Source organism: Aythya marila (assembly GCF_965140915.1).
Source record: "Aythya marila genome assembly, chromosome: 3".
Classification (NCBI taxonomy): Eukaryota; Metazoa; Chordata; class Aves; order Anseriformes; family Anatidae; genus Aythya; species Aythya marila.
The window spans coordinates 37,527,812-37,552,444 of NC_139044.1; the positions used below are offsets into that span (position 1 = coordinate 37,527,812).

The 24,633-nt window shown below is 38.0% G+C and overlaps 1 protein-coding gene across 1 annotated transcript in view; it reads right to left on the minus strand.

The window, feature by feature from the left end:
- Nucleotides 1-11,953: 11,953 nt before the first annotated feature.
- PRKCE (protein kinase C epsilon) overlaps nt 11,954-24,633 on the minus strand; it is a 296,885-nt gene continuing 284,205 nt past the window's right edge. The window contains exon 15 of the mRNA XM_082756305.1: nt 11,954-15,220. Within this exon, the coding sequence (XP_082612431.1) occupies nt 15,074-15,220 (147 nt within the window). The 3' untranslated portion in view covers nt 11,954-15,073. The remainder of the gene's footprint in view (nt 15,221-24,633) is intronic.

A 24,633-nucleotide genomic window follows, 5' to 3' on the forward strand; every position in this document is an offset into this window, starting at 1 on the left:
AAGCAGGTGAAAAGGTCCCTCTTCTAATGAGCTCAGCAGTTTCCCTGGGGCAAATTTACAGTGCAAATGCATTAGGAATCAGAGCAATTGTATTTGGGACTTCCTGGTCTCAAAGTCCTAAGTTTGAGAATCACCTGGGTTGATTTACTCCTGTTAAACCCCTAGCAGGAGACACAATCTGGTGTGCTCTTTATTGCTCTCTGTGTGATACACAGTGCTATCACAGAACAAATTCCCCACATTGTGGTTTTTTATTGGTAACTGCGAAATCAATATGGATTTCTTAATTTAGGGATAAGTTTGCAAGGCCAATTCATCTGTCTTTTTCCACTGTGAAACTCAAACACATTTCTCATTGCTGAAGAATAGCAGAGGACTGATCAGTAGTCACAACAGCTACCGACAAAACCACAAGCATTTGGGGTAATTTTTTCCCCCTGCACACATAGATCTACTTTGAAAACGATTTCAAAGAGTCAATTAGTGTTTGGTCATTGGGCATCTGTGATAGAAGATGACTAAGTGAATCAGTAGTTCCTTTCACTTATAATCACTCATTGTGGGTGTTGGATAGCAGTCACACAAAAGTGTATGGCTACTTTTATTGCACATGGAAACTAGCTTTCAAAGCGAACCGGGGGACAAATGTGGCTGCCCAGAACACCCATTAGCCTCCCGATCAAATCTCTCTTTGATATCCGAAGTGGTACGTTCCAGCAGCACATGCTAATGACTGCAATGCTGTGAAAACTGGCTGGCTCACATGCAGGATTGTAATTTTGGTAAATCTGTTTCCTTTAAAATGCTTACTTTTTGCAGTGAGGGGAGAAAGGGGTTGTGGGAAAGAAAAAGGGAGTGAGGTAGTAAAGCAAGGCAGAACGCCAGCATTTTCTTTCAGTCAGTGTTTGTACCTTTTAAAACATTTTGCCAAATCAAAGAGATGAATTACTTCACTGTTTCTCGAGTCTGATGCAACCCTTTTCACTCACTCAGGCTGCAGTCAGCTGGTATCATTTTGCAGGCTGGGAGAGCTGTGATTTACAGTCTGGGGGATATGAATTCAGCAGTTGGATCACAAGTTTTGGAACTTTCAAAGCACAACATTGGACGTCTGTTCTTTCAGGATGCGTTTTGGCAGATGGCAGTAGCTGAGGAAATCCACCCAGCCTTCTACCTCCATTAAGTATTGGCTGGTGGGTAACTAGTGCTCTGTGTTTGTATATAGTTGGCAGTATTATCATTGTTCTGTGCTCCTGTAATGAAACAATTTCTTTGCTGCTCCTGCTGTGAATAACACTGAATGAATTGTATTATCTTAACCAAAGTCACAGCAGGCACTAGGTCAATGGGTAAAACTGTCCAATGTAGGAGGGAATCTCACCCAACAGCTCAATCTCCAGCTGTTGTCATGAACTGGAGGAAAAAAAAATAATAGAAAGAATAAACAAAATTATGTTGAAAGAAAAGTAAATTAATAATATCAGTGGGAAAATAACCAGAAATGATCCAAAACCATAGCAACACACACATGACAGAAACTTCCAAATTATTGAGGAGAATGGGCTGCAAATAGCTTAATATTTTTGCAGGAATCTTTGAGATACTGAATTTCACATTGTCTGTGCTTCCACTCTGGGGAATTTGAGAACTCTCTTTCCTCTCAAGACCCGAGACTGCTGTGCACCTCACAGGCTAGGCTCTCAATTCATTTGCTTCAAATGGTTGGATCTCCCATCATCTTGCTAGCCAAGGCTGTAGCTGAGCTGTGAGCTTGTGGATTGGAAAGAGATGGCAAATCCCCATCCCTCTCTGTGGAAAGCACAGAAACAAATACAAATTTCAGCAAAGCAGCTGCTAGCCCACCAGCCTTTTTGGTGAAATAACAAGCATGATGAGCTCTTTGAAAATTGCCACAGAGCTACTAACCGATGACCTATGGTGTCTGACTGGAGTCTCTGATGTCTATATCTTGGAAAGAATGTCCAAGAATGCCTTTCTGTAAAACAAACAAACAGACAAACAAAACCTCTACTAAAGTTTCATCCGCCCCATAATTTACTGCTTTCCACACCCAGCAAGTAGGAGAGTGGTTGCTGACCTGCACCATTTTGGCAAGCACTCAGCAGGTCTTCAGGAGACTGATAATTGCACAAGAAATGTGTTCCTCTGGCACCTAGCATAGCTCTGGATTCCGTCCCAAGTGTTAGGCTACTAACAGTATGCTAGTCATACCCAGTCGGGTGATGTTCCTGATATCTGAGTGGGAAGAGTGGCTGGCTGCTCTTCAGCCCTGGAGGTGTTGTAAACTGCTTGCCTAAGGACAAGACATTCCTGACTGGAATCACTGGTGATTCCTCCCTCACTTGTGCTAGGTGGGCCTTGTTAACATTTGTATTTTATCTTAATTCCCTATTGAATATTTCCCCTGAAAACTGTGGGCTTTCTTCTTAATTATTATTATTATTTTTTCTAAATCTGACTTTCAAGAACTTAATTTTATATCTCGTTTGAATCACTGCATTTGAATCACTATTGTTTCAGCTACTGCATCCTCTAATTCAGGATGCCAGCACCAGACCATCATGGGTTCCAAGACAGGGCAACACCCCACTGATTCACTAGCAAGGTTTCCGGCAGCACAGGGTTGCCCTTTAGTCATTTCTTTTCTTTACAGTGGTGTCCCCTGAACCTGTTTAGATAAGAAGGGATAAGGTGACCTGAGATGAACTGCCCAACTCCCGCCACTCCAAAGATCAGTCTTTCCTTTCTTCTACCCATTCCATGACCTCTCCACTTGCTTTTAATGGTCCTGCATGCACCCAACCCTTTGATGAACTAATTCAACCTCCTAAAATGGCAGAAAGCTGACGTGCACACACACACACATACATACACACAAAGTTAGCAGTTTTCTATCAGGTTAGCAAACCAGGTTGTCTCAAAAGAGGTCAAGCAATTGCCAGAGCCAGCACAAAGCAAGCAGTGCGAACAGGAAACTCCAAGAGGCAGGAAGGGAGACTGCCCTCGTCATGCAGCGGAGTGAAGTTAATAGTCTCCACACGTTGTAAATAAGACTGGATGCTGACCTACAGCATTTCCCATAGGAGCGTTTCAAGGAATTGATAAAAACAGAAGAGGAGTGGAGTACCACACCTAGCACACTTGAGTCCCAGCTCATGGTGCCCACAAAGACGGGATCACGTGGATGTGAGCAGAGGGAGATGGGCAGGAATCACCCCTCTCAGCCACCAGGAGCTGACAGGCAGGCTTCACTATCTCAGAACACTACGCCCAAGAAGACCTTCTGAGACAGAATTACTGCTTTTGTCAGCTTGTCTGCAAGTAACATTATGTTACCTCTCTTTTCTGAAAAAATGAACAAATTCAAAGTAGAAGTTGGAATGTCAAGATATTAAAGTGTGCTCTGAATACATAAAATAGTTGATTTACTATAATCTTTATTCTAGATTGAAGAGATATTAGATAGATCTCACTTTGTTGATCTGTTTTGTTGTCTTTGATGTATGAAAAAGCTTTTCTTGCACTGCTGAATGACTAGAAAAGGCAATGCAGAAAAAAAAATCAGTGTGTCCATTTGGAGCAGTATCACAATGGCAGTAAAACAAATGGGCTAATAAGCAGGCTAATAGCTGTAGACCAGTGTTGTAATTCTTTACCTTATGATCTCCCTACCTTTTGCTGATATTTCCATTATAAAGAAACATGCATATTTTCCTTGGGTGAGGAAATATGTAACATCAATAATAAAGGTTCTTTCTATTTCATATTAAAACAGGCCTCCTCTGCTTTTATGGGGGAAAACCCAAGCACACTATCTGCCCCTGATTTATAACACATGGATTTCTTGTATGGTTTCAAAAACATTGTATTACTGGATCTAAAAATTATGCCTTTCCCCTAAAAAAACCTGCATGTGAGAGCATTATAAACTGTATTTTGGGAAAGAGGCAGTGGCTGAGTGCTAAACCTGATGGAACAGACCTTGTGGTGTATCCTCCATGCACATGACAACCTTCGGGATTTTATTTAAATGTGCCTCCAGTGTAGGTCAACACTATGATTGGAAATGGTGCACAAACACCCCAGGTTAGCTTTAAAAGAGCTAGCTCTTTACTCCTCTCAATGTAATCAGCAGCCACATCAGTTCAGTTCTCTTCTGGTTGTAAACTCCCCTCCCTCAGGCGCCAGATAAATATTTGAAAAAGAGGCTGCGTGCTGAGGTAACGGTACCCACGCGAGATATCTTAAAAGTAGCTTGGGCATACCTTGGAGCATGCCTTCGATGCACAGACATCCACTGTGCTTTTTGCTTGTTTACTCCTATGCTTAGCTTATATCCAAGATCCATGTTTCTTCCCTCAGTCACCTTTCAGCAATCTCCTTACCACTCTCTTGGGTCACTGGAAACCTCTCCAGTTCCACAGGGATTTTTCCTTTTAAACTGCTGCTGCATTTTTTGTCTTTCCTATTCTCACCTCCTCATTCTTCACTTCTCCCACTGCCATTGCAATAACTACCCCATCCTTCCACTTAGTTCTTTGAGTTCCCCCTTTCATGTCAGAGCAAGCTTAAGTTGCGTGTCCACTCACTCCTGGCACTGCACAGCTGCTGCCTGTGGACGCCTGATAGCATGTTAATGAGGTGCTCACGCACCGCAGCCGTGTGTGGTTTACATATTTCCACCGGCAGCTCTACAAGGGTGGGTGTTTTCCCAGACATTTGGCAGGAGGTGGCCTCAGCGGTTTCCTCACACTCAGCAGTGCATCTCAAGGTCTTGCATTCTTCCACTTCCAGATTCTTTCACTGAGGAAAGCATGTTTATTGCTAAGTATAATTTTGCCTTAGTAATGTATGGTTTCCAGAAGAATTCCTGGAATCTGATGTTTACAAGCAGGGTCAGAGGTTATAGAAATACTTTCAATTTGCATATGAGTAATATACTGGAGTTTTTTGCCCATGCATAATGCTTAATCTGTGTGACAACTGCTTTTTTATTAGTGTTGATAACTCCTCTGGCACTGAAATCAACTTGTTCAGCTGTGTGGGTGGTTCACATTATTCCGAGGCAGCTCAGTAAATGAAAATTAATATTCTCTACTCCTCTTCATCACCCAGACTCTTCTCCCAGTGTAGGCAGGAATATTAACAAGAATGAAAACATCAGTAAAGCTTTCACATTTGAAGTCTCCCAGCTGGAGATCCTCTCTCAATGTATCAACCAAATACAGGGTGGCAGCATTATTATCCACTGCAAAATGTTCCTGCAGTATGTTACTTTAATCCCTCAGCAAGCAAATGAAACAGAAAGATAATGTTACTGAGATGAGTGTCTTGACAGTTCACTGCTGAGTATGGGCCCTCAGAAAAGTTAATGGCTTCACAGGCTTTCCGCAGGACTGTACTGAGAGGATGCTATATGGAAATTGACTCATTCTGGAGGAGTGAGATTTTTTTGGTGGTATGGAAGACTGAAAATCTAATGCTGATTTTGTACTCCTTCAGCTTGTCAGAATAGTGGCATTCTGCATGGTTTTCCATTTTTTCTCCCGCTGAAGTCAGCATGCGTCTGGCTGACTGACCGCACACTGGGGATGTGCAATGGGAGGTAGGGTCATGGTGATCTCATATCTAGTGCAGCATAAGATGACTATAATTAATATGAGGGACTCACCACAATGTGGACTCTGGATCAGTGCTTTATGGCCCATATTTGGTAGACTGAACACTCTGAAGATTTTAGCACAGTGTCTCAATGGCCAGAGATGCTTTACATGAGAACACAAGACATTGACTGTATTTCAAATGTATGTTTCATGGTGGCAGCTGCTTAAAATATTGTCCCTATATTTGGGATTGGAAAGGTGTCATAATGATCTGCTCTAAAACAGATTCCTGCAGACCAAGAGGACTCAGGATTACCCAGGCTCTCTGTTCAGCAGCTAGGAAGTGGTGTTTGAGGGACATCACCAAACCCTATAGTTCAGTGGAGCAGCACGATAAACCATAAGCAGACTTCATAGCAGCAGAATATGAGATCTAAGAATTCAGCTTTTGTCCTTTAGAGAAAGATAAGAGTGCAGTTGCAATGCACTAGCATGTAAGGAGTTAGCTTGTCATTTATTTGAAGAAAAAATATCTCCACAATATCCTGACAGGTAAAGTTTAAAGGTTTTAAATTTACTTCTGAACAGGACAGTGTTCATCCCCATCCTAACACATTTAACTAAATGAGATTTGCATAATCTCTGTGGCCCTCATCTGTTCGGCTTAATCGGCCACATAATTATTTGGAAAATTGTGCCTCAATGTGCCTGATGCCTTCACTTACTTCTCACTGCTTATTAAACAAAAATAAACACAAATTGTTCTTTTTTGATGTACCACAGACTCTGAGTAAATAGCTTTCCTAGAACACAGATGTTCTCAGGTTTGTCTGGGTGCGACTATGGTTCGTTTAAAAGCTTATCTTATAGATGCATCTTTCCTCCACCTCCATTATACATCAAGGATTGTATCTGATTACAAACAACTTTTTACTGTCTTTTGGTTTAGAAACCAGAGGAACAAAAGGGTCTCCAAGCGGCCATGAAGAATTTTCGTGGGAGGCCACTATCAAGTATTTTGTGAAGTGTGGTTTGGAAACATCTTGTGCTCAGAAACACCAGTACAGCGAGAGCAGGCAAACACTAGCTTCAACCATGCTCTTTTCCCTAGCACTACTCCTGATTTTATACTTACACAACAACAAGCAATGCATCATTGTGGCACCTTGGTTCAATTTGCTAATTTGCAAAATGGCCATGAAGCATCTTTTCCTTTGCACAAATGGAAACTCTCTAGCTCCATGCTGCTCTGGTCAATGAAAACAGGAGACTGTTGAGATATACACGATCATTTTTTCTATGTGAAAGCTAACAAGTAAAAAGCACATTTCTGACATTTAGACAAGCTTCCTCATGATGATATACAAGTCTGTGTAATTGTCACCATCTGACAGACATATTTGAGCAGGGATGTGTTTATTGTCACTCAAGGAATATGTGGCCTATTCCCAAAGATAATCAAGGGTACAGTTACATAGGGTGACCAAACAAACTTAACAGCTCATGCACATAAAAAGCATGACTCCTGTTCCTTCCTTTCCCCCTTGCTGCACCAGTCCTCGGTGTCTGATCATAACTCCTCTTTGGGCACAGATGTCGGGCCAACAGATGCTTTGCTGAGCCAACCAAATTTGTTCATCAAAATCAATTCGCAAAAACAATTGCTGTTGTTGTTGTTGTTGGATTAGTGAGTTGAAAGAGCCCACAGAGGGGTTCAGTGAGTGCTAGACCATGGCTAGCAAGCAGAAATGCATGGCTCGGGCATAGGGAGGGAAGGTAGGAAGACCTTTCTGCTTTAATAACCAGTCAATTGGTAAGAGTGGCTCTGCTATGACATGTAATTCTACCCAGTGTTGGTCTCAGGCTAAGGATCTCCCAGATTTGATTATCTCAGGCCATGTAAAAGATGTCATAAGAACATATTTGTAACCTCTTTCATGTACTCATAAGGGAAACAGAATGATTTACGCAGACCTTACATCCCTTACATCACAAAGTAAATATAAATGTACCAAAGGACAATATGTGGTAAATACATGAAAATGAAATCAATTAAGGTTGAATTTCAGTGTTTCTTTTTCTTCTTATTTAAAGAAAAAAAAAATATCTCCTGAATAGAAAACAATTCGTTTAAGGAATCAACTCTACAATAGCTTTATTTCTACAATGGTAACATCTCACCAACATCCTAAAAGTCTTACCTACTTATAATAATGCACAAAATGGTACCTTTAGATAATATTTTGTCTTGCTAGGTTTAGAGGAATGAGAACGTACCTTGGCACAGAACAGCATCATCCTGGCACTGACTCTTGCTGTTACTAGCAATGATAGTCTTATCTCCTTGCTGCCTCCTGTAGTACATCAGACACATAGATCAAACTGGTAGTGTTGGATGGCGATGACAATTGTACACAATGCTCAGTTCAGTTCTCAGTCCAGTGCCCAAATCAGCAATAGACTCCAGGTCACTGACTTTCTTCCTGTTTTTTTTTTTTTTTTTTTTTTTTTTTTTTTTTTTTCCAAGGATTAAACATCTGTATACAAACCTGAAATTCTTTAAAGCTATTCCAAATTTTGGACAGAGTCTTGTGTAACCATTTCACAATATTTACAGTGGTAGCTTGCATTCCATCTCAGGCTGCTGCTCTTATCTCCTGCTTCAACAGCAATGATGAGGTAAAAGGAAAGATGGAGTGGAAACTATTTTGGCACATGTATATGTTTTTCTAACATGCTAAGAAAACCTTTATCTTTCTCCCCTTCATTGTAACTAACATGCCAAAAGAAGGGATATTAAAGAACACGGTAAGAGCCCGTGTTGACAGAAGGATAGTAGAGCATGTCCTATATCTTGATTTTGGAAAAGTATTTGTTGCATGCAACATTCTAATAATCAAGCTAAGAAAAGACAGTCTACACAAACCTATATATGGGGTACAAAAGCAGTAAGAAAACCATATTGAGAAGGTAGCGATCAAAGGTTCCCTGCTAAGACGGAAGCCTGCACTGAGCAGGGCTTTGCACTGGTTAAATTCCTGTTTAACCTATTTTCATTATGCCCTGGTACAGAACCTATTTTCATTATGACTGCAGAATCTAATAGAGAGGATGCATATTAGATTTACAACTGACACTAATCTGGGAAGGACTGTGAAATAATTGAGAACAAACTTGCATAAAAAAAAAAATAACATAAAAATGTAACAGAAACCAAAACAGAACACAGTAGTCATTATAACAATCCAATTGCATCTATATACTGAATATTACATGTAATTCTACTCCCCCTACCTACAGAAGGGATAGAGTAGAACTAGAAGAGGTTAAGAAAAAGATGGTATAGGTGACCAAAGCCATGGGATGTGCCTGTATGAAGCCTTTTTAAATGCTGTGTCTTAAAGGCAATGATTCACATTTTGTCCACCACAATTTGTGACATTCCTTTCAAGAAGACTTTTCAATCTGTAACAGAACTGACTGAGGAAAGATGCATCAGTGATCTATAAAATTCTGAGCATCATGAAGAACGTGTATAGCAAATTCAATTCAATAAGATTACTTATTCTCTTTCAAATAAACACCCAGGCAGAATAAAATGGAATTATGGCTGGGTCAGAATAAACAAAAGGAGAAATCTTTTTACACAATTACTACTTGAGCTGTGGAACTCTTTCCCACAGAATCTTTTGCATGCCAGAAGTTCTTATCGGTCAAAAACTAATTAATCAAAAGAAAGGTAATTCAGAGATATTAAATATGACAGACATCGCCATCTGTTTCATGGAAGCCATGAATTCAAAAACTGCTGCAGGCAGAATGCCACCTCACACTTTTCTTGTTCTTAGATTTTTCCATAGGTACTTCCTTTTGTTTGTACTTGGAGATTCGATTTGTAATTCATACACATTACTGGTTAAGATACTGACCATTGCCAAGAACAGGGTATCTGACCTGAGCGATGTTTGGTATGAGCCAGTGTGGTTGCTTGTACCTTCTTTTGACTCTATGAATGCCTTATTTATGTCACTCAGGGAGGTTTTGCCCTCAAGTTCTAAAAGAGGTCCTCTCTCAGGTAAATCATTCTCATTTTCTCCTCGTGCCCAGGATGAGGCACGTTCACCCCACATTTACTTCTTCAAGAACTCTGCCTACCTTGAAATTGCCATTTGGTAGGCCAGGGCTCGTTGATGCTTCTCTTCCTTTGCTAGGTGGAATTTCTAGAGGAAGCCTGTCCTGCATATACTATGTCTCCTCCAACTTTGTCTGGGGATTTGGGTCTACAATATCAACATTTGCAGAAGACGACAAGCTTGCCCCAAAATAAAATTGTCAAACAACCAATTTTTAACGTGTTTGTCAGATTAGGGCTATGACTTACAATGGGCATTAGAAGTACTGTGTATTGTCCTGTACCAGTGGACAATTTAATATTATGACTGCATCGTGGTCACTACTTAGGAGGAATTATGGCTGTGTGCTATAAATATTATAATGAATTAACTTAGCACCATGAAAGGATTTCTCCTGCCTTTTGCCATGTTTTAGCAAGAACCCAGTGCATGAATTAACTGTGCAGGATCTACCTGCAGCAGATTATTCTGCTGACTTGATATAAACAAAAATAAGGACACATATAAACAGCAATGTCTTCATAAAATACAAACAGGCTGCTATTAAATTCCATCTGCTGTTGTATCAGGCAATTTGGGGACCCAAGCACCTGATTCCATGCATTTCCTCCATAAATATGTTATTAGGTCTGCACTAAGGAACAACAGGGACTAAAGTGCTTCCTGTCAGTGTTGGCCGCACACGCTTGCAGCAACACGCTACAGACACGTGTTCTAATTCAAAAACTGTTCTGCTCAAACAGTACATGCAGGTGAATACTCATATTGCATTTTGGGAGCTTGTGTCTGGATACATCAACCTATTACATACTTAATTTCCCAACTGGATAATTAATTTCTGTTTTTGATCATTTTGTCTAGGTGCTTGTCATATTGATTTAGTCATGTACCTGACCAGACTGTTAGGAGGCAAAGAACAATTTTCAATGTAAAGTGATCTAACATCCTCTGTGTGGCGTATGTGGAAGGCACAGAAGGAGATGGGTACATAATCTCTCCTTGAACTTTTAGTACCACATTTATAACGTGTATGGTCAACCAGGCTGAGACTCATTTTTATTCAAAGGACTACCCTCTTTCCATATCTTACAGTCTGTAAGCAAGGATATCTTAATATCTCAGTCACTTATGTTCTGGAAACCTCTGGGACATTAGTTACAGCATGAAGAGAAAACATGACATGGACTGATGTATTTGGAGACCAATGATGCCTATTGTTCACAGCATGATGTTTAAATTCATTGGATGTTTTTAACTTTGCTAAACATACGCAGAAAATCAAGATGTTACACAGTTGTTTAAATGTCAAAATCTGTATGGAAAAGATTTTGCTAATGCTGTCAACACACAGATTTTGTAATATGCTGTAAGTACCAAACACATTCAGTGACTGTGAAGATTCAGCATGAAGGAAACAAACAGAGGATTACACAGAAGATTGCAGAAGATGCAATAAATAAAACAAAATCCTTCCAAGACTCTTTTTTTTTTTTCCCCAAGATCTCTAGTACATCTACTACCTTTGTGTCTATAACTGGAATTGCTGCCAGAGTATGCTGACAGCTGATCTTGTGAAGCAGAAATTAAGAATTTTAGACCATGAAAACTGAAAGAATTTATATTTCAAATCAAGACATGATGAAATATTGAAACATTTAAGATAATGTGACATTTACAGATTAAGTTAAATAAATCATTTAATAAGGTCTGTGATTAATTAAATCTCTAATTAAATTAATTAGAGTAATGGATACTATTAATCCCTCCATTCAGTCCAACTGAAGAATAAAGCAGTCTCATGTGTTTGCACACAAAGTGCCTTACTGAAGTGAGTTTTAACAAGCTAAGCAGAATGCTAGGATCAGTCAGAACTCTTGAACTTTGCAATGATTATTCAGTCGAAAAAAAAAAAAAAGTCTGAAAATTCACCTGCTTGGAATTTTTGAGGCAAATGTAATATTGCTCAAATAAATTGTGTTTGCTCATTGTTACCTGTGTTTCTTTTGGAGCGTTTAATACTTCACAGATAAGACTCCTGTTAGCAAGTCCTTCCTTTGCCAAACTTTCACTTCTAAAAGATAAGCTCATGGAACTTTGTACAACACGTTAACAGGAAAAATATAAATCCTTCATCTTTGCTTCTTCCTCATTAGGAAATACTCATGAAGACTTTTGGGAAAAAAAGTAAGATTTAACATCATTGTATTTATTAGGTTCCGAAACAATACACATTCACATCCTTTTGAATACAGTACATTTGGCACAGTAATAATGTTTACGATGAAATAACACTAATGAATGGCAAGAGATTCAAATTACATCCATAAGAAAAAAAAATCTGTACAAATAAATCCTCACAATAAAAAAACTACCCTCCCCCCACCCCAACTGAATACATTTTATATTTAGCCAGAACTTTTCTGCACATAATTTAAAAAGAGGTAATTTGTAAGCCTTTTTTGGAGATAATTATTTTTCACCCTATGGAGAAAACTGTTTTTCATTTTTTTTAATGAAGTCTGTTTGGGAGGAAAAACAAGAAGCAATGGATTCTTTATAATCATTATTATTATTAATAATCTTTTTGGCATTTTGCACTCATTTTACAAAGAAAGAACAGGAAAGATTTTACAGAATAGGCAGAAATGTAAATGTCCATTTTTAAGAATTATCTTTAAAAAATGTTCAAGGTAACAGACAAACCTTCTGATGTAAACCCAATGCAGAGGATCTAACTATTTATATTGAAGAAATATCTGCCCATGCAAAAGTTTTGATCTCCTTGACTTTTCTCTTAGCATCCTACCAAACAATGCAGGTGCCGAGGCCTCTTGAAATACAAACATCTGCTAATTATCTTTCTGTTAAAAATGGGAATATAGCTTACTTACAAAAGCCTTATGGGATGCTTTTATTCCTTCAAAATAAATGCTCATAGTTTTAGGTAAAGGCCTCTTGTTGTACAAACAGTAGTGCACTATCCAATAACTTGCCTTCCTAGCCATCTACTCACCTATGGAAAGGAATGTTTTAGCATTGTGATCAGTTCTTGCCTGGATGTCAAAAGCTAATTGTGATGAGAAATAAACAGAGCCAGTAGTGAGACACGAATTGATGGGCAGTTCTACAATATATTTCTAAAAGAGAAAGAAATTTAAACATTGAGATGATGCAATCATTAAGATGTTTCTGTGCTGGTACTCAGCTCCAGAAGCTAGTCTTTTCCCAGTACAAAAGATTACTGAAGATAAATTAAATTAAACTAAAGGCTTGATCCATTATTACACCTGTAGGCCAGACAACACATTAATTGATATATCATAATATTTAATATTTTGAAATCATCATAAGAATATATATAATAATTACACCTGAGTTTTAAAAACAAAACAAAATGGAACTGAATGTTGTCATCAGTAACAGGCTATGAGCAGCCAGACGTAAAACTGACACAAACTAACTCATCTGCTTGAGACCAAGATTATCTCTTAAAGCCAATGATTCACACTTTGTCCACCACAATTTGTAACATTCCTTCTCTTTCTTAGCTCTATCATATCATAATAGAGTTGAAGAGAACTATACAGGAGATTTAGTATAGCTTAATATATGTCTACATCTTTTTATAACAAAAACCTCATCTCTCTGACAGTAACTTGAACCAATACACATACAAGAGTATTGCACATGGACATTATTATAATTATTCTTTCATAGACTAACATTTTAATAGTATGCCTGAACATGCAGCAGTTGATACCTCTATATTCAATGAATTCCACAGGCCTTGCAGCAAACACTATATACAAAATCTCACCTGTACAAAAGGCAAAAAAGCTTCTTTAGTGCCACTTTGCCAATCACAAGTATATATATTTTGTGCAGCTGGAAATCCATGTGCAACAATTAAAATGGATTCCAATGACCGCTCACTCAGTCCAGTAAAATATATAATAAAATGACCTCAGCGATACATGTACACAAAAAAAAAAAAAAAAAAAAAAAACAACAACCCCCGAAAAAACAAACCAAACAAAAGAAACAAAACAAAACCAAAACCACAGGGTACTCCTGGAAATATAAGTACATAACACTGTTAGCATATCTACAGGAGGTAACTTCACATTAGTAATATTGTCCACATGAGTTACCATTTCAATTAATACACAAAAAAATTCAATTTACAACTTTCAATATTGTCAGTTTGTGAATGTTTGATCTTCAGTTTTTCAACACACTTCCACATAATGCACGTATAGCCTTATTTTGTGTCTTCTAAAAGCAGATTTCTTTTAGATTTTAAACATAGAAACAACAAACACAGTAGTAGTATGGTTTTGTAAAAGTGTGCAAAAGTAACACACTGCTGACAAAATAAATATAAATAAGAAATTATTCATCAACTTAGCTACAATGGAAAAGGCAAATTTATAATGTTTATAATTAATTTTTAATGTAAAATTAATTGTAAACATTTGCAAGCTTGCCATCACATTAATGGTTCATTTAAATGGATATTCAATTTAGTAACATGGATAGTATACCCAATTGCCTGAAAAACTGTAAAATGCCTATAAATAGCTGTGATAAAGTACTATAGGCTTTTTATTCCTTAGCCCTTTAATATCCATCTAAATAGTAACTATTTCTTGCTTTAAATAAATTTTCAGTTATCTTCATGACTCTTCTTATTCCTAAATGTTTTCCCTAAATTTTACGAGGAACTTCATCAAAAGCCTTAATTGATGTGCTGCTTCTTCTGGACAGCTTTATTTCATGTTTGTACCTCACTGCAATAAGACATTCGTAACTGAGGGCTACACCTCCAAGAAGGCAGACTTCTTTGCATTCTGAAGAGCAATATATTACTTATTTGTTCCACATTTGAGTACAGATCTCACCGTAACCACTGGTACAGAAGAAACAGTTTCAACTTCTTAGCTTAAATGCACATGACAATTACATGACATGGTCTGTTAAATCACTTTTAATTGCCGAGCTCCATTTTCTATGCAAAAGATGGGATTCTGTCCTCTGGGGAAATCTTAGGAATAAAAGAAAAGTTGAAAATGTACGGCAGTGTGTTACATCTACAATTTCTGATACAAAATTGTTTTGCATTGCTTTGTGAGAGAGAAATTAAGAGTGCTTTCATGTCAGAAGATTAAAGGAAAAAAAAACAATAAATATATACTTAAATCAGGGATATGGGCTCAGGGAAAGAGAAGTAGTTCTTGATCTACTGAGTCTCAGTAATCTGACGATCTCTTCAGAATCACTTCTTGCAGCATCATTCATCTGTCAGCCTAACGTTGTCTATGGCAGTAGCTCTTCTCCAAAATATGAGAACCCTTTAAATTCTTCTTGATTGATTTGTTTTATAATTGTCTCGTCCACTAGCGTTAATACTGGTTCTTCTCGTGTAAAGTCTTGATCAAAGTTATTTACATCCCTTTTGGTTTTCTAAGAAGAAAAATACAAATAATGTGAATGGTAAAATAGCATAATAAAATAACAGGTCCTGCTTCCCCCATCCCCAAAAGGTTGAATTTTCTGGAATGATTGAAATAAAAGAGGAGCTACTTCGCACATAGAATAACAGACATATGAGAAAAGCTACAGGAGCAAATACTATAAATGACTTCAGGAGAGGCCACAGAAGCAGTACTATAAATGAGTTCCCAGAGACTCGCTGGTCTCTGACAGGCGAAGGAACAGCAGTATGATGATAAAGCAGGAAGCTGAGATCAGGACTAACTTAAAAAAGGCTTTGGCATAGTAGGTGGTATGGCAGTTTCATCTTAGGTTTGAACATAACAATTTCTCATTTGAGAGGCACAGAGTGAATATGATTTCCCCACAATATACCCTACTGTTTCAACTCTAAGCTAACTGTTTCCTTGCATCTGTCTACACCTGCCTTTAAAATTAGATCACACCAGATCCCAGTCCAAAATCCTCGAACTCAACATTGGCAACTCAGATTTCTTAATGCAGCCCAATGTCATTCAGAGCAAAATGGCAAAGTGTGAAAGTCTGGCTCCAGAGAAATCCATCTTGGAGCTCTCCTTCATTTCAATGGCACCAGGACTTCCTCACTGAAGGCTATAGCACCTCAGTCTTTCAGTGAAGTTGGCCTAACAAGGTGCAATTGTACATGTTCTGGTTGTGATAAAATGTGTTAAGCAGAGACAGGATTGAGAAAGCCAGCTCATTTTCCTTAGGGCGCTCACGACAGTGACTATCCATAACCACTTAGGTGTAAAGAACAGCAGGGTACAGGGGAAAATATTCCTCAAGGCCATTCTCCTGACACCCGCACTGTTTGTGCTTTTCATGTTAGTAGTGTATTTCAGACATGTACAGGTTCAGGGAATTGGAACAAACATTTTCCTTTCTCCTTTTTTGTCTTTTTTCCCTGAAACTTAATGGAGGCATTCTGGCACTCTAAAAAAAAGTCTTTATATCCATCCTGCACATTTGGGGTAATGATGATACCAGAAATACAATAGCTATTTGGCTTGCAAAGTTAAATGATAAACTCATGAAGTGGTACATCATAAACAAGTACATTGATGAATTCTAAATGGATTACAGGCCTTCTTTCAACGCAGATAAATTTTCCTATGTAATATGTGTTTATATATATATCACTGTATTTTCTTCATCAGCTCCACTAAGGTATTAAAAATATAGCAACTATCACATATGTTGTTTTTAAGAACTTTACAGATACAGAAAAAAAAGGTCTATAGAAATGCAAGAGACTCTGTCAGTTGTAAACCAAGTATTTTTTAAGTACAGGCAACCAAAAATATACATTCTCTATCTACAGAATTCCACTAAAAGGAAAGGAATATGGAGTTACCAAACTATATATAACCATAGATGTATATGGTTATATAACCACATGGTTATATATGGTTGCATTGTTTAGATTTGTAATTGCTTTGTACAGAAAGACTGCACATGAAGTGTATGTGACCCATACATTCTGAACTGCATAAAGAGTAAGGGACACAGCTCAGGGCTTTGGCTTTTTTTTTTTTTTTTTTTTTTTTTTTTCTAGTCATTTTGGCAAATACTGTAAAATAAGAATGAAATTCCACAGGAATTTTGAAATATATTACATTTTAACTATGTCTACATTCTTCCTTTTCCCCATGTCCTACCATAGTATTTTCACACATACAATAAATTTGCTACAAGAATGGTCACTAAAGCAGAAATAAGTGAACATTTGTAGAAAGCAGAATTCAAAATCAGAACTATAGCTATGTTCAGGAGAAACTTACCTATACTGACACATGCTTATACCACTAGCTATCCAGGGCAAATAAGCTCTACACTAGCTGAGAACAAATGCATGACAAATAGTTTTCATTTTTCCATACTGAACATATTTGGAAAAGTGTTACTTGCTTTCTGAATCTAAAAGAATAAGATGGTAAACTTTTCAGACCCTGTAATAGTGACTTTTTTCCAAAAAACCATTGCTGAGCTTTGCAAAGGTGTTAGGTTAAAAGAGTGCAGATGAATACTTCTGAAAAAAACTAAATCCCATTGATTACAAATAACTGCACTTCCAATAGAACTGTGAATCCCAAACACTTCTGAAACAACAAAGAAAGGTATTCACTTAGATTTAAAAGCCTAGCATTTCTTCAAGTCTGCCTTCAAGAAAAAGATAAAAGTTTTAACTTTCTTAGACTTGGAAGAAATCCCCTGTCTTTTTGGAAGCATAGATATAAACCACCCAGTTTATTAACAGGACAAGTATGGAGCAATCTGAGATTGCAAGGATATGCTAGCAAGCCTCTAACAAACCAATTGATCAAGTGAGATTAAATAAACCACAGGGCACAAAAGCGAGTGGATTAAGCCATAAAAGTCAAAAGGTAGAGGTCATAACAAGTGCCTCTTTTCAACAGAAAGATTTATTTGAGAAATCCTCCTTAGCAACTTAGTCAGTTTCTTCCTGAAGCTATGGCTATTTTGCAAAGCAGCATCTCGTAAGACGGAACAGGTCTGGCCACATTTCTGCTACTATTGCTATTTTAATGTACTTGCACTGTGAATACTCTGTAGGTAAACAGCATGACCAAAATATAGTTGTAGCATGAAGGCTCAGCATGAAGGTATGAAGGGCTGTGGCTGTCTCCTAGCAGAGAAGCTGAGAAAAGAAAGATGATCTGCAAGGTAAGGAGAGTAATACAAGGAGAACAGACTGTGGTTATTATCCAACTTTGAATATTAAAAACAAAAAATCATGAAGTGGAAAAATCTGTAGACTGGCTGGCAAATGCATCACTAACAAAGCAGTAAGTAAATGGGTAGGGTTCTGTTTATTTAGCCTAAAGCTCCTGAGACTTTGGGGCACATTATTTTCATGTTTTCAAACAGTTTTCCAGATTTCTCAATTTCAGAAGACAGAAGAAACTGTGGTTACTAGGAAAAAAAGACACCCCTTTCCCTCCCCCTCCAGGCTGTCCACTCAAACACACAAAAACACTTGATTTGGCTTCAGATTCCTTTTTTTTTTGTCTCTACCCAAACACCTTGTGTTCAGCATATGTCATCGTTAAACGAGGGCAGGGGTGCTGCAACTGCCCAACTGCTTTCAACAGTGGGTGCCAAATCCCATGCTGCACTGAAACTGCCTAACTGCAGGTAGCATGTAGGCAATCACTCTATTTGACAAAGGACAGCAGCAGCACCATGGCACTTCTAACGACTACAAATGATATAACTCCAATTTTATACCCCATATGAAAGACGGCTTATCCACCAGCACTATGTCTCTGATGGTGAGAAGGAATAGTGACTCACTAACTCTTGTGCAGGAAACGTGCCAGCTAGTTGATCACTTATTATTATTTTTTTTTCCTCTAGCAGCATGAACGCTTCACAGGTCTCCCATCTGAGCACTGACCTAGTGCGTGACCTGCTTATCCTGGTAGATATGATGAGCCTGCTTCACATGGGTGATACTATCTGTTCAGATCAAACACTTCTGCCACAGGAATAGAACATCTTGAATTAATAAATATTAACATGGCCTCATCATATTAACATAATCTCATCAAAGATGACATTTTGAAATAAAAGTCATGTTTTATTTTATTCTCAGATTACAACTTCTGTTCAAAGAGCCAAAGGTACTGGAACTTTTAAGAGACTCTTTCATAAAACACCATTTAGTCAGCTTTCACAGTTGGCCAGTACAGATTTGGACAAAGAATGTAATTTTATGAGCAAAAATGCCTTTTTTTTTTCTCCTTAAATCTCTTCATGTAATTATTAAAAGATTAAAAGGAACTTCATATGCTATTAATAAGCACACATCAAACAATGGTTTTCTGAACTTGGTTAGTGTTCTCTGCCATTTCAACCAAAAGTTAATTTTCTACCTGCAGCCACAGACTAGAGTTAAAAACAAACAAACAAACAAACAAAAAAACCAACAGCAACAACTCCAAAACATACTTAAAAAGTCAAGGATTACTATCCTTGTCTGTTAATGACTACTAAAAGATACTATATGAATTGCAACAGAGAAGAAAGAAATCCAAGTTCATGTTCTCATCACCAAAAACACATTAAGAAGGTTGGAACTTGGCATTAATTTCATTATATTTCTGAAGCAAACGTGAATGAGAAGAGCCACTGGAATTGAAAAACTCCTTGCAAGAAGGCACTTGGCAGAAGGTGGTCCAAATCAGGGAACTTGGTAAAGCTTGGGCACCTCCTCAGTTGTGCTGTGAGGCCAAGAGGCTCGGTGGACTCTGATGCCTAACAAGGATTAAATTAATTCTACAGCTTGGAGACATGAAGAAGCACCTGTCCCTACTTCATTATTTCTTTTTGTTTCATTTTCAGAAAATCACTGAAACCCTTTCTGTTCTCTTCAAAGTTCAATGACTCACCTAAACTGGGCAGAAATTGTCTAGCAGGTTCAAAGGTTATTCAGACCAGATGAAAGAAAGATTGAGGTGGGGACTAGAAAATAACACTGCCACAAAACTCTTATTTTTGTAGGAGAATCAGACTAAAATATACTCAAACAGCATCATGTGAATTTATAACTGTAGAAATCCCCTTTAAAGCAATTATTATGTTTCTGTTCAGTTTACTAGAACGAGGAGCTAATCCAGAAGAGATAGCTATTACTGGCTGGGTGAGGCCAGGAATAGTCATTATAATAACAAACTAATGTGTTACTAGAAAAAAAAATGTTATATTTTTCAGTAAGTGGACCTTTTGACACAAAACATGTTATAAGGTCATGATTTTCAGTCTGAGGTACTGTCAGCACTGTACTGCAGATACAGATTGGACCATCTATATCAATGAATGAAAAATTTTAACTTTACTCCACTGCCATTTTCTATCAACGGCAGCACTTGACCTTTTGTCATATATTTTCAAGCTCACAGTGAAATTCTGGAGTTTGTCATTCTTTTGGGGAACTTCACCGAAGAGCCCTTCCAGTGCTGCACATGGTGGTATCAGCAGCACATCAAACACACCACAGGCACGTTAAATCTGGGCAGGAAGCTGCTGCAGCTTTCGGTGTGCAGCTGCAGGGACATGGGACAGCACTGCATGCATGAACAGGATATGCAGCAAGAGTTGCAGGGCTTAGATGATATCCTTTAATTTTACCCAGAATTTTGCTTCAATAAGAAATAAATGGTTCCCAGGTTTGACCCACTAACATCAAGAAGACATACTTAGATTGGGATGATCAGAGTTTGACAATTTTGTATTTACCTTGTTCCTGACAAGATTTTCAGATTATTTTGTTCAAGACAAATGGAAACTAAAGACATCAAATAAACTGGTTTGAAGCACAAGGTTATGTGGCTAACCTCACATATCACCATCCTCTCATTCACCTCTCTCTCTATTGTGATAAGAAAAACCGCAACAGAGGCGGAGATCACGTTGCACCAATGAGTGGATCTCTCTTCACAAAGGTGCAGTAGTATCTAATGAGTTGAGAACAACTGTAATGAGCACTCACTTTCACACATAACTCACTGTGTGCGTATAGAAATTCAGTAATGAATACTGTGAAAGAAACAGGCTGAGAAGCGAAACACTTCAGGCTTGTCTTTCTATTTATCACATTGATACCTCTTCACAGTGTTTGCATGCACAGAGAGGCTGTATCAGTATTATAAGCATTTCCTAGAATATCTTATTCCAGAATATATGAAATATAAGTTATCAGAATACAAGTTCATATATTTTTCAGTATATTAATTGCTTTAATCACCTGAGGAAGAGTTACAATGGATCAAACATAAACTGCAGTACATCAGCTACAGGCTATGATGATAACAAGGGGTTTTGAATCCATGTAGTTTTTACAAGTATACCAACATTTATTACTTCCAAGTGAAGGGTGAAATTTTGCACTCCTGGATTATTTATTCTTTCATTAGATGTGAAGGACAACAAATTAAGAGAAAGAAATATATTTAAAAAGATATTCAATAAAGATTTTAATAGATAATGAAACTGTATTTTGAAAAGCATGGCAACCTATGCAGGCTGTAATCAAATCTGTTATGAAAGTATACAGAAATTTAATAAACACCAACCTAATTCACAGAACTATGAATTTTAAAAGGAATCTGTGTTAGTTTACTGGATCACAAACACCTTTGTACTGAAACTAGATGTATTTTTCCTAGGAATGTAAAATGGGTTATGTAAGAAGGAAGAATAACCTAAACAATCAGGGGATATAAACATTTAATGATTATGTGGCCAGACTTACTATTTTGCTTTTGCAAAGCCCTTCTCCTATTCTACACCCCCACAATACAACAGCAAAACAAACAGCAAAGCAAACAAAATCAAAGCTATGCAGGTTAGCTGACAATCAGCCTGTGCTCACAGTCTGGGCAATGAACTTCACCCAAAAGAAGGTGCTGTAAAACCATTGCTCCCTATGGCTATACTTGGGTTCTTACACAGATGAGCACACAGCACTAAATATATATGTAACCTGTTCTGCTCATAGCCTGATTGCTAAAGCACAAAACTTGCCTCTGTGCAAAACACCAATAGAGGCACAATTCACAGGAGCTGCACGGGAGGCCAGCACTACATTTTTCTGCCCATGGTTAGTCCTTTACCACCAAGATGCATCTTGTTCATTTTACCAGAGCTTGTTTCCGTAGGACTTAATCTTGACATAACTACCACACAGAAGATATGCTTTGGTAAAATATATGTCTTTTTTAGAGTGAAGAAAGTTGCAGGGGAGGACTGTTAACTTTTGGATTTCTATGCTATATTTTTTTCTTTATGGTAAGGTTTTTAAAGGGTTCAGCTACACAGGAAATTATTTTCTTTGTTGGATTGGGAAGGTATAGGAGAAGAGAAAGAAATGGAACTGTATTCAAATGCACTTCATCTGCACAATACAATTCCTATTGTAAATTTTACGATCCACTCTGCAGAGCAGGTTTTATATGGGTGCCTCTCTAATTCATATCTTATTGGCAAGCTTCCACTGGTATCCCTCAGCTGTTCTAAGGTCATGATCACTGAATGTCACCTTCCCTCTTACATCATGGCACATATCCAAGATAGTCCATTTTTAGTTGTGTGCTCCTGAAATTGTATTTTAACCATCGTTATTACAGTAGTCAGGCAGGTGCATCTGCCACATGCTAAAACACCTGCAGATCAAGCAACAAGATCTCCACTTAAGCATTTGGTAAATATCTAGACTGAGCGTTGCCCCTGTGCTGCATAATGTAAGCGTATGACTCCTGGAGCATGCTGTTGGGAGGATCAGGACAAGGTCTGTGTTGCAGACAAGTAACAAGATCCCTTGTAACAACACAACAGCGTAACGACAGGAAAGCAGCAGTTATTGAAGTGCTAGGACTTCTTACCATTTCAAAATGCCTTCCATCCTGCTTTTTATGATAAGCTGCTTCAGTCCTGCATCTGCATATGCCAATGCAATTACGTTTTGCACTACAATTCTGAGCTGTAAGCATGTACATCAACAAATTTTTGCTGCCCATTTCAGATGAACAGCCCACTAAGCTACCTTTGTTAACTTTATGCTTGCATTAGCTAACACAAAAGGTTCTGCACAAGAAATAAACCCAAAGCTAAAGCTCTTCATATACTCCATGTTCATCAGACTTCAGTTGTGAATGGGACGAGTCATGGACTGTCAGTCTTAGACAAGTTTACAATTTTTTTCTTATAAATTCCTCTCCGCAGTCTGATGAAGAGCCAGATTGCACTGCTTCTTAAATTACCTCGTGTTTTACCATTAGCTTTCAAGGACAACAGAAACAGGCCTAACCCAGAAATATTGTTTACTATTATATTAATATAAAAACAAAATGCTTCTGTTTGAATGCTTAAGAATATACTGTATGTAGCTAAGATAATACAATTTCACTTAATGCTTATTTTCTGAAAATAGCAATGAAGACTAGAAGACTAGAGCATCCAAAAAATGAAACAGAATCTGTCTTATTCTGGGGAAGACCAAAAGGAAAGCAGAAACACTCTGGCTGCTTTCACTCCATCCCAATGGGCAATACTTGAAAATGTATATTTAACAGATAGTTAAATTCACTTAATTATTCAGTATGAAAGGGTTTTAGTGTTATAAGACAAGGACTCAGCAAACCGAAACAAATACTGCTGGATCCCTAGTACAGAATCAAAAGAAGCATAATAAAAAGTTGTTTAACTTATAAATATTTGGGAACCTGCAGTAGCTTTCAAACTGCTGTTATTCTACTGTTATGGTAATCACAGCTAATAATGCCAGCTGCAGGCACTGATGTTGAAGAGAATAAGAAACAAAAAATAAGACGAACCAGATGAGCAAATTCTGGAAAAACAGAACCTTGTTAATCTGAGCAAATAATGCTGAAATCCCTTAAAAATACTAGCTCTCTTACTCTTGATGTCTTTAGCTTGTGATACAAGCTGGACATAAGCTCTTCAAAAGGTATATACGTACATCCTGAGAGTATTTAGGAGTTGTGCAAAGATTCAAACTATTCAAAGTGCTTTGGAAACCAAGGTCTTTAATTTGTTGAGAAAAGAGGCAGAAGTGGGCCAGACTTGTCTGCCCTGCCCTTCCCAGCTGCCCTACTAGGCCCACCGCTACAAGCTCCACTGCCAGCAGTTGTGGAACCATTGCTTGTGTTTGCCTACTGCCAGCTAAACTGGGATGATGAACTTCATCACCTGTCAACAGCCAATGCTTCTCTGTCAGTAGCAAAGTGGCTAACACTTGAACCAGTAGGAGGAAATTGGTACTTTTAGGAATCAGCTCGCATTAAATGTTCTAATACCCTGTTGCAGGGTCAGTGTGCAAAAAAAGTGTTGGACTCCAACAGTTATGGCTGTTTGTTATGAAAAGGCTAAGTGCTGGCAACTGACATCCATTCTCCTTTGTTTTTTCTAAAGAATTTTTGTTAGCAGTTCTGAAAAATATAAAATCTTCCCTATTTCTAACTGTTCTTTGTACACCAGTGTTAATCGCCAGTGTCACTCTCAGAAGAAAGCCCACTGTTTTCCTGTGCCTGAGACACCTGCAGGGAAGTGGGGAATACATAATGTGCAATGTTTAACAATGGTATGATCATCTGAGGTCTCAGGATCCCTCCCCGGTGTTTTGTCTAAGCGGTAACACTTCATGCAGAAGCATGCAGTATAGCCCCTTGCGTGCCCATCTGCTAAATGCTCATTGCCATGCACTGATGACCGTATGGAAATATATTATGGAACTGAAGGGACACCTCAAGGTTATTAGGCCTAAAAATTGACCTACCTTGACATTTTCCCCATATTGAAGGCCTTACCTTAAAGAGGGACAT